The sequence below is a fragment of the Heterodontus francisci genome, chromosome 15 (assembly GCF_036365525.1).
Source record: "Heterodontus francisci isolate sHetFra1 chromosome 15, sHetFra1.hap1, whole genome shotgun sequence".
Taxonomy (NCBI): domain Eukaryota; kingdom Metazoa; phylum Chordata; class Chondrichthyes; order Heterodontiformes; family Heterodontidae; genus Heterodontus; species Heterodontus francisci.
In genome coordinates this window covers 3,353,845-3,366,533 of record NC_090385.1, presented here as the reverse complement: position 1 = coordinate 3,366,533, position 12,689 = coordinate 3,353,845, and the positions used below count along the sequence as shown (strand labels likewise).

Below are 12,689 nucleotides of genomic sequence, written 5' to 3'. Positions count from 1 at the left end.
CCTCCACCACACTCTCAGGCAGTGCATTCCAGATCCTAAACACTCACTGAACCTGCCTCCACCACACTCTCAGACAGTGCATTCCAGATCCTAAACACTCACCGAACCTGCCTCCACCACACTCTCAGACAGTGCATTCCAGATCCTAAACACTCACTGAACCTGCCTCCACCGCACTCTCAGACAGTGCATTCCAGATCCTAAACACTCACTGAACCTGCCTCCACCACACTCTCAGACAGTGCATTCCAGATCCTAAACACTCACTGAACCTGCCTCCACCACACTCTCAGACAGTGCATTCCAGATCCTAAACACTCACTGAACCTGCCTCCACCACACTCTCAGACAGTGCATTCCAGATCCTAAACACTCACTGAACCTGCCTCCACCACACTGTCAGACAGTGCATTCCAGATCCTAAACACTCACTGAACCTGCCTCCACCACACTGTCAGACAGTGCATTCCAGATCCTAAACACTCACTGAACCTGCCTCCACCACACTCTCAGACAGTGCATTCCAGATCCTAAACACTCACTGAACCTGCCTCCACCACACTCTCAGAGAGTGCATTCCAGATCCTAAACACTCACTGAACCTGCCTCCACCACACTCTCAGACAGTGCATTCCAGATCCTAAACACTCACTGAACCTGCCTCCACCACACTCTCAGACAGTGCATTCCAGATCCTAAACACTCACTGAACCTGCCTCCACCACACTCTCAGACAGTGTATTCCAGATCCAAAACACACACTGAACCTGCCTCCACCACACTGTCAGACAGTGCATTCCAGATCCTAAACACTCACTGAACCTGCCTCCACCACACTCAGACAGTACATTCCAGATCCTAAACACTCACTGAACCTGCCTCCACCACACTCTCAGACAGTGCATTCCAGATCCTAAACACTCACTGAACCTGCCTCCACCACACTCAGACAGTACATTCCAGATCCTCAACACTCACTGAACCTGCCTCCACCACACTCTCAGACAGTGCATGCCAGATCCTAAACACTCACTGAACCTGCCTCCACCACACTGTCAGACAGTGCATTCCAGATCCTAAACACTCACTGAACCTGCCTCCACCACACTCTCAGACAGTGCATTCCAGATCCTAATCACTGACTGAACCTGCCTCCACCACACTCTCAGACAGTGCATTCCAGATCCTAAACACTCACTGAGCCTGCCTCCACCACACTGTCAGACAGTGCATTCCAGATCCTAATCACTGACTGAACCTGCCTCCACCACACTCTCAGACAGTGCATTCCAGATCCTAAACACACACTGAACCTGCCTCCACCACACTCTCAGACAGTGCATTGCAGATCCTAACCAATCACTGCATGAAAATGTTTTTCCCCATGTCACCGTTGCTTCTTTTGCCAATCATCTTAAATCTGTTCCCTCTTGTTCTCGATCCCTCCACCAATCGGAATGGTTTCTCTCTATCTGCTCTGTCCAGACCCCTCATGATTCTGAACACCTCTATCAAATCTCTTAATCTTCTCTTCTTCAGACAGTCCCAACTTCTCCAATCTATCCACGTAACTGAGGTTTGTCATCCCTGGAACCATTCTTATGAACCTTTTTTGCACTTTCTCCAATACCTTCACATCTTTCCTAAAGTCTGACGCCCCGAACTGCACGCAGTACTCCAGGTGAGGCCGAACCAGTGCTCTATCCCATTGCTGTTTGTGGGCTGTAATGTTCTAATTCTAATTCAGTGTTTCTGTTCCTGGTTTCCCTGTTCCGGGTTACCTTGTTCCCAGTTTTTCTGATCCCAGTTTCCCTGATAAGGTTTTTCTGATCCCGGTGTTTCTGTTCCCAGTTTAGTTGTTCCTGGGTTTTCTGATCCCGGTTTCACTGTTCCTGGTTGCCCCGATCCTGGTGTTTCTGATCTCTGTTTCCCGATCCCGGTGTTTCTGATACCCGTTTCCCTGATCGGTGTTTCCCGATCCCGGTGTTTCCCGATCCCGGTGTTTCCCGATCCCGGTGTTTCCCGATCCCGGTGTTTCCCGATCCCACTGTTTCTGATCCCACTGTTTCCCTGATCCCGGTTTCCCTGATCCCGGTTTCCCTGATCCCGGTTTCCCTGATCCCGGTTTCCCTGATCCCGGTTTCCCTGATCCCGGTTTCCCTGATCCCGGTGCTTCTGATCCCGGTGCTTCTGATCCTGGTGCTTCTGATCCCGGTGCTTCTGATCCCGGGTTCCTGATATCGGTTTTCCTGATCCCGGTGGTTCTGATCCCAGTTTCCCTGATCCTAGTATTTCTGATCCCAGTTGCCCTGATCCCGGTGTTTCTGATTCTGGTTTCCCTGATCCCGGTTTCCCTGATCCCGGTTTCCCTGATCCCGGTGTTTCCCGATCCCGGTGTTTCTCGATCCCGGTGTTTTCTGATCCCGGTGTTTTCTGATCCCGGTGTTTCTCGATCCCGGTGTTTCTGATCCCGGTTTTCCCGATCCCGGTGTTTCTGATCCCGGTTTCCCCGATCCCGGTGTTTCTCGATCCCGGCGTTTCCCCGATCCCGGTGTTTCTCGATCCCGGCGTTTCCCTGATCCCGGTGTTTCTGATCCCGGTGTTTCTGATCCCGGTGTTTCTGATCCCGGTGTTTCTGATCCTGGTTTTCCCGATCCCGGCGTTTCCCGATCCCGGCGTTTCCCGATCCCGGCGTTTCCCGATCCCGGTGTTTCTGATCCCGGTGTTTCTGATCCCGGTTTCCCCATCCCGGTGTTTCCCGATCCCGGCGTTTCCCGATCCCGGTGTTTCTGATCCCGGTGTTTCTGATCCCGGTGTTTCTCGATCCCGGTGTTTCCCGATCCCGGCGTTTCCCTGATCCCGGTGTTTCTGATCCCGGTGTTTCTGATCCCGGTTTCCCCATCCCGGTGTTTCTCGATCCCGGCGTTTCCCGATCCCGGCGTTTCTCTGATCCCGGTGTTTCTGATCCCGGTGTTTCTCGATCCCGGCGTTTCCCGATCCCGGCGTTTCTCTGATCCCGGTGTTTCTGATCCCGGTGTTTCTGATCCCGGTGTTTCTGATCCCGGTTTTCCCGATCCCGGCGTTTCCCGATCCCGGCGTTTCTCTGATCCCGGTGTTTCTGATCCCGGTGTTTCTGATCCCGGTGTTTCTGATCCCGGTTTTCCCGATCCCGGTGTTTCTGATCCCGGTGTTTCTGATCCCGGTGTTTCTGATCCCGGTTTTCCCGATCCCGGTGTTTCTGATCCCGGTGTTTCTGATCCCGTCTCTCTTTCTGCCGCAGGTTTGTCCGGAGCCGAAAACCGAGAGTGAAACCTGCGGAAATATCCGGGAATTCCTGCGCGGCTGCTCAGCGCTTCACATCGAGGTGAGTGAGCAGGGGGGCCCGGGGGGGCAGACACCCGAGAGCCGGGGCCCGGGGGGGGGGGGCAGACACCCGAGAGCCGGGGCCCGGGGCCCGGGGGGGCAGACACCCGAGAGCCGGGGCCCGGGGGAAGGTAAAGACTCTCCAGCTCAGAAAACACCGGCATCTCCACCGGCCCCAGGCCTCGCAAACCAGCCCTGGTCCGAATATTCCAGCCCTGGTGACAATATTCCAGCCCTGGTCCGATTATTCCAGCCCTGGTGACAATATTCCAGCCCTGGTCAGATTATTCCAGCCCTGGTCCGAATATTCCAGCCCTGGTCCGAATATTCCAGCCCTGGTCCGAATATTCCAGCCCTGGTCCGATAATTCCAGCCCTGGTCCGAATATTCCAGCCCTGGTCCGAATATTCCAGCCCTGGTCCGAATATTCCAGCCCTGGTCCGATAATTCCAGCCCTGGTCCGATAATTCCAGCCCTGGTCCGATAATTCCAGCCCTGGTCCGAATATTCCAGCCCTGGTGACAATATTCCAGCCCTGGTGACAATATTCCAGCCCTGGTCAGAATATTCCAGCCCTGGTCAGAATATTCCAGCCCTGGTCAGAATATTCCAGCCCTGGTGACAATATTCCAGCCCTGGTGACAATATTCCAGCCCTGGTCCGAATATTCCAGCCCTGGTCCGATAATTCCAGCCCTGGTCCGATAATTCCAGCCCTGGTCCGATAATTCCAGCCCTGGTGACAATATTCCAGCCCTGGTCAGTATATTCCAGCCCTGGTCAGAATATTCCAGCCCTGGTCAGAATATTCCAGCCCTGGTGACAATATTCCAGCCCTGGAGACAATATTCCAGCCCTGGTCAGAATATTCCAGCCCTGGTCAGAATATTCCAGCCCTGGTCAGAATATTCCAGCCCTGGTCAGATTATTCCAGCCCTGGTGACAATATTCCAGCCCTGGTCAGAATATTCCAGCCCTGGTCAGAATATTCCAGCCCTGGTCAGATTATTCCAGCCCTGGTGACAATATTCCAGCCCTGGTCCGATTATTCCAGCCCTGGTCCGATTATTCCAGCCCTGGTCCGATTATTCCAGCCCTGGTGACAATATTCCGGCCCTGGTGACAATATTCCGGCCCTGGTGACAATATTCCGGCCCTGGTCCGAATATTCCAGCCCTGGTCCGAATATTCCAGCCCTGGTCCGAATATTCCAGCCCTGGTCCGATAATTCCAGCCCTGGTCCGATAATTCCAGCCCTGGTCCGAATATTCCAGCCCTGGTCCGAATATTCCAGCCCTGGTCCGAATATTCCAGCCCTGGTCCGAATATTCCAGCCCTGGTCCGAATATTCCAGCCCTGGTCCGATAATTCCAGCCCTGGTCCGATAATTCCAGCCCTGGTCCGAATATTCCAGCCCTGGTGACAATATTCCAGCCCTGGTGACAATATTCCAGCCCTGGTGACAATATTCCAGCCCTGGTGACAATATTCCAGCCCTGGTCAGAATATTCCAGCCCTGGTGACAATATTCCAGCCCTGGTGACAATATTCCAGCCCTGGTGACAATATTCCAGCCCTGGTGACAATATTCCAGCCCTGGTCCGAATATTCCAGCCCTGGTCCGAATATTCCAGCCCTGGTCCGAATATTCCAGCCCTGGTCCGATAATTCCAGCCCTGGTCCGATAATTCCAGCCCTGGTCCGATAATTCCAGCCCTGGTCCGATAATTCCAGCCCTGGTCCGATAATTCCAGCCCTGGTGACAATATTCCAGCCCTGGTCAGAATATTCCAGCCCTGGTCAGAATATTCCAGCCCTGGTCAGAATATTCCAGCCCTGGTGACAATATTCCAGCCCTGGAGACAATATTCCAGCCCTGGAGACAATATTCCAACCCTGGTCAGAATATTCCAGCCCTGGTCAGAATATTCCAGCCCTGGTCAGATTATTCCAGCCCTGGTGACAATATTCCAGCCCTGGTCAGAATATTCCAGCCCTGGTCAGAATATTCCAGCCCTGGTCAGAATATTCCAGCCCTGGTCAGATTATTCCAGCCCTGGTGACAATATTCCAGCCCTGGTCCGATTATTCCAGCCCTGGTCCGATTATTCCAGCCCTGGTCCGATTATTCCAGCCCTGGTGACAATATTCCGGCCCTGGTGACAATATTCCGGCCCTGGTGACAATATTCCGGCCCTGGTGACAATATTCCGGCCCTGGTCCGATTATTCCGGCCCTGGTCCGATTATTCCGGCCCTGGTCAGATTATTCCGGCCCTGGTCAGATTATTCCGGCCCTGGTCAGATTATTCCAGCCCTGGTCAGATTATTCCAGCCCTGGTCAGAATATTCCAGCCCTGGTCCGATTATTCTAGCCCTGGCGACAATATTCCAGCCCTGGCGACAATATTCCAGCCCTGGTCTGATTATTCCGGCCCTGGTGACAATATTCCGGCCCTGGTGACAATATTCCGGCCCTGGTGACAATATTCCGGCCCTGGTGACAATATTCCGGCCCTGGTGACAATATTCCGGCCCTGGTGACAATATTCCGGCCCTGGTCCGATTATTCCGGCCCTGGTCCGATTATTCCGGCCCTGGTCCGATTATTCCAGCCCTGGTCCGATTATTCCAGCCCTGGTCCGATTATTCCAGCCCTGGTGACAATATTCCAGCCCTGGTCAGAATATTCCAGCCCTGGTCAGAATATTCCAGCCCTGGTCAGATTATTCCAGCCCTGGTCCGATTATTCCAGCCCTGGCGACAATATTCCAGCCCTGGTCTGATTATTCCAGCCCTGGTGACAATATTCCGGCCCTGGTGACAATATTCCGGCCCTGGTGACAATATTCCGGCCCTGGTCCGATTATTCCGGCCCTGGTCCGATTATTCCGGCCCTGGTCCGATTATTCCGGCCCTGGTCAGATTATTCCAGCCCTGGTCAGATTATTCCAGCCCTGGTGACAATATTCCAGCCCTGGTCCGATTATTCCAGCCCTGGTCAGATTATTCCAGCCCTGGTCCGATTATTCCAGCCCTGGTCCGATTATTCCAGCCCTGGTGACAATATTCCAGCCCTGGTGACAATATTCCAGCCCTGGTCCGATTATTCCAGCCCTGGTCCGATTATTCCAGCCCTGGTCCGATTATTCCAGCCCTGGTGACAATATTCCAGCCCTGGTCCGATTATTCCAGCCCTGATGACAATATTCCAGCCCTGGGCCGATTATTCCAGCCCTGGGCCGATTATTCCAGCCCTGGTGACAATATTCCAGCCCTGGGCCGATTATTCCAGCCCTGGGCCGATTATTCCAGCCCTGGTGACAATATTCCAGCCCTGGGCCGATTATTCCAGCCCTGGGCCGATTATTCCAGCTCTGGTGACAATATTCCAGCGCTGGTTTGATTATTCCAGCCCTGGTTTGATTATTCCAGCCCTGGTTTGATTATTCCAGCCCTGGTGACATTATTCCAGCCCTGGTCGGCTTTGCCAGCGATGCCCACATCCCATGAAAGGATAAAAGAAAAGGTGGAGTATAATGTGGGGAAGTGTGAGGTTATTCACTTTGGCAGGAAGGATAGAAAAGCAGAATTTTTTTAAATGGTGAGAAACTATTAACTGTTGGTGTCCTTGTGCACGAAACACAAAGTTAACTTGTAGGTACAGCAAGCAATTAGGAAGGCAATGGTATGTTGGGTTTTATTGCAAATCGGGTTAGAGTACAAGAGTAAGGAAGTAAGGTGGATGATATGTGTGTGGATTTTAAGAAATCGTTTGATAAAGTACCACATAAAAGACTTGTAAACAAAATTGAGGCTTATGGAATAGGAGGGTCAGTGTCAGTTTGAATATAAAAATTGTCTTAAGGACAGAAAATAGCAAGTCATGGTAAATGGTTGTTTTTCAGACTGGGGGATGGTGGACAGTGGAGTTCCCCAAGGGTCAGTGCTAGACCCACTGCTTTTTTGAAATGTATAAATGACTTGGATCTTGGAATACAGAGTAAAATTTCAAAATTTGCCGATGATACCAAATTTGGAGGGGTGGCAGTGAGGATGATACCAATCAACTTCAACAGGACATAGGTAGGTTAGCAGAATGGGCAGACAAGTGGCGGATGGAATTTAATACTGACAAGTGTGAGGTGATACATTTTGGTAGAAGGGATCTGGAGAGGCAATATAGACTTAATGGCACAGTTCTAAAGAGTGTGAAGGAACAGAGGGACCTGGGAGTGCAAGTGCATCGATCTTTGAAAGTGGCAGGACATATTGAGAGAGTAGTTAGCAAAGCATAGGGGATCTTGGGCTTCATACATAAAGGCATTGAGTAAAAAAGCAGGGAAGTTATGCTGAACCTTTATAAAGCCTTGGTTAGGCCCCAACTACAATATTGCACTCAGTTCTGGTCACCACACTTTAGGAAACTTGAGAGGGTGCAGTGGAGAATTACCAGGTTCCAGAGATGCGTAATTTTAGCTACAAGGTTAGGTTGGAAAAGCTGGTGTGGTTCTCCTTGGAGTAAAGGAGATTGAGGGGAGATTTGATAGAGGTGTACAAGATTATGACAGGTTTAGGTAATGTAGACAAAAGCTGTTCCCATTAGTTGATGGTACAAGGACTAGGGGAGACAGACTTAAGACTTTGGGCAAGAGATACAGGGGGGATGTGAGGAAAAACTTTTTTTTTGTGCAGTGAGTGGTAATGACCTGGAACACTCTGCCTACGAGGGAGCTGGAAGCAGAGATGATGAATGATTTCAAAAGGAAATTGGATGGGCACTTGAAGGAAATAAACTTGCAGGGCTAGGGGATAGAGCAGTGGAATGGGATTGACTGGATTGCTCTATGGAGAGCCAGCATCGGCTAGATGGGCTGAATGGCTTCCTCTGTGTTGTTATGATTCTATTACCCTTGCTCCAATTGTACACATCGTTGTTGAGACCTCAACCTGTGAGTTACTTCATGTAGTTTTGGTCTCCGTACCTATGGAAGGATATACTTTTCTTAGATGGAGAGTAATGAATGTTCACTACATTGATTCCTGGGACGAGATGGTTGTCCCAGGAGGCGATATTGAGTAGAATAGGCCTATATATTCTGCAGTTTAGAAGAAAGAGAGAGAATCTCATCGAAACAGATAAGATTCTGAAGGGGCTTGATGCGGTAGATACTGAGAGGTTGTTTCCGCTGGTGGGGAATCTAGAACACGGGTACAGTCTCAGGATAAGGGGTCAGCCATTTTGGACTGAGATGAGGCAAAATATCTTCACTGAGGGTTGTGAATCTTTGGAATTCTCTACTCCAGAGAGCTGTGAATGCTCAGTCATTGAGTGTATTCAAGATCAAGACTAATAGATTTTTGGATGAGTCATAGAGCATAGAAACAGGCCCTTCGGCCTACCCGCGTCCATGCCGACCATAATGCCTATCTATACTAATCCCACCTGCCTGCATTAATTCCATATCCCTCTATGCCTTGCTCATTCAAGTACCTGTCCAGATGCCTCTTAAATGTCGCAACTGTTCCTGCCTCCACCACCTCCTCAGGCAGCTCATTCCAGACACCCACTATTCTTTGTGTGAAAAATTTACCCCTTTGATCCCCTTTAAACCTCCTCCCTCTCACCTTAAATCTATGCCCTCTAGTTTTAGTCACCCCTACCATGGGAAACAGACTCTGGCTATCTACCCTATCTATGCCTCTCATAATTTTATATACCTCTATCATGTCCCCTCTCAGCCTCCTTCGCTCCAGGGAAAACAGACCCAGCCTATCCAATCTCTCTTTATAACTCAAGCCCTCCAAACCAGGCAACATCCTTGTGAATCTTTTCTGCACCCTCTCTAGTTTAATCTCATTTTTCCTGCAGTGCGGCCACCAGAACTGCACACAGTACTCCAAATGCGGCCTAACCAGCGTTATGTACAACTATAACATGACGTCCCAACTCTTGTACCCAATGCCTCAGCCTATGAAGGCAAGCATGCCATATGCTTTCTTCACCATACACTGTCTACCTGTGTTGCCACTTTCAGGGAACTATGTACTTGCATCCCAAGGTCTCTTTGCTCAACAACACTCCCCTGGGCCCTGCCATTCACCGTATATGTCCTGCCCTGGTTTAACATCCCAAAATGCATCACTTTGCACTTGTCTGCATTAAATTCCATTTGCCAATCCCTTGCCCACTTTCCCAGTTGACTATACCACCAATTTTGGTGTCATCTGCAAACTTACTAATCATGCCCCCTACATTCACATCCAAGTCATTAAAATATATGACAAACAACAGAGGGCCCAGCATCAATCCCTGTGGCACACCACTGGTCACCGGCCTCCAATCTGAAAAACAACCCTCCACTACCACCCTCTGCCTCCTATCACCAAGCCAATTTTGTATCCAATTGGCTAGCTCACCCTGGATCCCTTGTGGTCCAACCTTCCAGACCAGCCTACCAGCGGGACCTTGTCAAAGGCCTTGCTAAAGTCCGTGTAGAAAACGTCCACCGCCCTGCCCTCGTAAATCCTCTTGGTCAGCTCCTCAAAAAACTCAATCAAATTCGTGAGACTTGATTTCCCACGCACAAAGCCATGCTGACTATCCCTAACTTTGCCTTTCCAAATGCATATAAATCCTGTCTCTCTCAATCCCTTCCAATAACTTTCTCACAGGCTCACCGGCTTGTAGTTTCCTGTCTTATCCCTGCTGCCCTTCTTAAATAAAGGCAGAACATTAGCTATCCTCCAGTCTTCCAGTACCTCACCCATGGCTAAGATGATACAAAAATCTCTGCCAGGGCCCCAGCAATCTCCTCCCTTGCTTCCCATAGGATACACCTGGTCAGGCCCTGGGGATTTATCCACCTTAATGTACTTCAAAACCTCCAACACCTCCTCCTTTGTAATGTTGATATGCTCCAGGATATCGCTGTTCCCTCCCTTGAACTCACTAGCTTCCATGACCACCTCCACGGTAAATACAGACGAGAAGTATTTATTTAAGACCTCGCCCATTTCCCGTGGTTCCACACATAGATTACCACACTGATCCTTAAGGGGACCTACTCTCTCCCTCGCTACCCTTTTACTCTTAATATACCTATAGAATCTTTTAGGATTCTCCTTTATCTTATCTGCCAGGGAAATCTCATGGCCCCTTTTCCCCCTCCTAATTTCCTTCTTAAGTGCACTCCTACATCCCCTATACTCCTCGAGGGACTCGCTTGATTCCAGCTGCCTATACCTGATGTATGCCTCCTTTGTCCTGACCAGACCCTCAATATCCCTCGTCAACCAAGGTTCCCTAAACTTGCCAGTCTTGCCCTTCCATCTAACAGGAACATGCCTCTCCCATTCAACTTTTGAGAGTTCCTGTCTGATGCCATCGAAATTAGCCTTCTCCCAATTTAGGACTTCAACTTGAGGACCAGTTCTATCCTTTTCCATAACTATCTTGAAGCTAATAGTTATGGTCACTGGTCCCAAAGTACTTCCCCACTGACACATCAGCCACCTGCCCAGCCTCATTTCCTAAGAGGAGGTCGAGTGTAGCCCCTTCTCTAGTAGGGCCATCCACATACTGCTTCAGAAAACTATCCTGGACACACTTAACAAATTCTTCCCCATCTGATCCCTTAGCACTTAGGCAGTCCCAGTCAATATTAGGGAAGTTAAAATCACCTACTATTACAACCCTATAATTCCTACACCTATCTGTGATTTCCCTACATATATGCTCTTCCAATTCCCTCTGACTATTGGGGGGTCTCTAGTAAAATCCCATCAAAGTGATCACCCCTTTCTTATTTCTAAGTTCTACCCATATGGCCTCGCTGGACGTTCCCCCCGGGATATCCTCTCTGAGTACTGCCGTGATGTCCTTCCTAATCAATCGTGCAACTCCCCCAATTGTGCATTTCTAAGGGAATCAAGAGATCGGGTGGGAAGATGGTGTAATTGAGTTTGAGGATCATCCATGATCTTATAAAATGGTGGAGCAGGTTTGAGGGGCTCAGTAGCCTCCTCCTGCTCCTATTCTTGTGTTCTTACGTTCTGGTGGCATCATTGTTTCTGATAACTGTAATTTGTAGTACACACACTGGGCTGGATATTGTGTGGCCCTATGAGGTGGGGTCAGAAGCGCGAGGTGGTGGGGGGGGGGGCACTGAGTAATGCGAGGGTGCAACCACGTGGAGGGCCTGTTGCCCAGCAGTCATCCCGGGAGGGATAGGCAGATGATGGCCTTCCCACCCAGAGGCCAATTGATGCCCGCATGTGGCCTATTAATGGCCAATTCAGGGCCTCTTCCCACTGCCACTGGATCTTACAAGTGGCGGGGGGATGGGCCTCCGATGCACGGGGAGGACACCCTGGAACACTAGGTACCCTCCCTGCAGTCTTGGGGGTTGCAGTGGTCCCTCCTCCGTGCGCCATTTGGGGCCTATGGAGGACCCCAACCAGGAACCAATTCACCCCCTGGGGACACCCACTGCCCCTGAACTGCAAGACTGTATTCCAGGTGGGTCTGACCAATTGCCCTGTGTAATTTCTCTCTACACAATGGGACGAGTCCTGACCTCCTGGCAGCTCTTGCGCATTGCCTTCACACGTGGTTGATGGGGTGCAATGAACTTTTCACCAGTAGGCCCACATTTTTCTTCTGTGCTCTGCCCCATTGCCTGCAGCTGCTCATCATGTATCACTTCTGCCTCTCCCCATTCCTCAGTGTCATCACCTCTTCTTGTACAGCATTGCAACAGCGTTAGATAGTTCTCTGCATAATTGAGATTGCAGTCATTGCCACTCAGATCGTGGTGGCTGGTTAAGTCTCCTTTCCCAAAGCTGAGTGGAACACTCTTGTGATTGTTATTTGCTCAGTGGAAATGACACAAGTCTGTTCATGCTGCAGTCTTTGGATCAATGATGAACAATCACTGAGACCATGGCTTAGGTTATGCTTTATGAATCATATTGAATGAAAGTAAAAAGTGAAACAGCTGCAACAAGTTGGAACAGGAGGTTTTAGTAACTTAAAACTCTCAATTCCCAGTTTCACAAGAGCGAAAGGTGCAATAACCTGCTAAAAATGTAATCTCAATTTCCCCAATTCCCCTGCAGCCTCCACGTGTTTACTTAGAGAACTGCTAAACCCCCCAAGAGCTGCACAACATATTCCTGTTTGGAGCATGGAGTAGGGTTGCCACCTGGAGTAGGCTCCCACCATTGGTCCATCCTCCAATTGCACTGCCTACCTTGGCCAATTGGAAAAAGGAACACACTCTTTGTTACCCAATTGGATGATGCCAGACTGTTGGAGAAATGGCCC

General features: G+C 50.2%; 1 protein-coding gene across 4 annotated transcripts in view; it reads left to right on the top strand.

Annotated features, from left to right (window-relative positions):
- The window catches only part of LOC137377470 (rho guanine nucleotide exchange factor 6-like), a 272,593-nt gene that overhangs the window by 24,740 nt on the left and 235,164 nt on the right, over positions 1-12,689 (top strand). For 3 of the 4 annotated variants that reach the window (XM_068047084.1, XM_068047085.1, XM_068047083.1), the window contains exon 2: positions 3,281-3,364. The exons of the other annotated variant lie outside the window; for it this stretch is intronic. In XM_068047084.1, the coding sequence (XP_067903185.1) occupies positions 3,281-3,364 (84 nt within the window). The remainder of the gene's footprint in view (positions 1-3,280; positions 3,365-12,689) is intronic. 4 annotated transcript variants of the gene reach the window in all.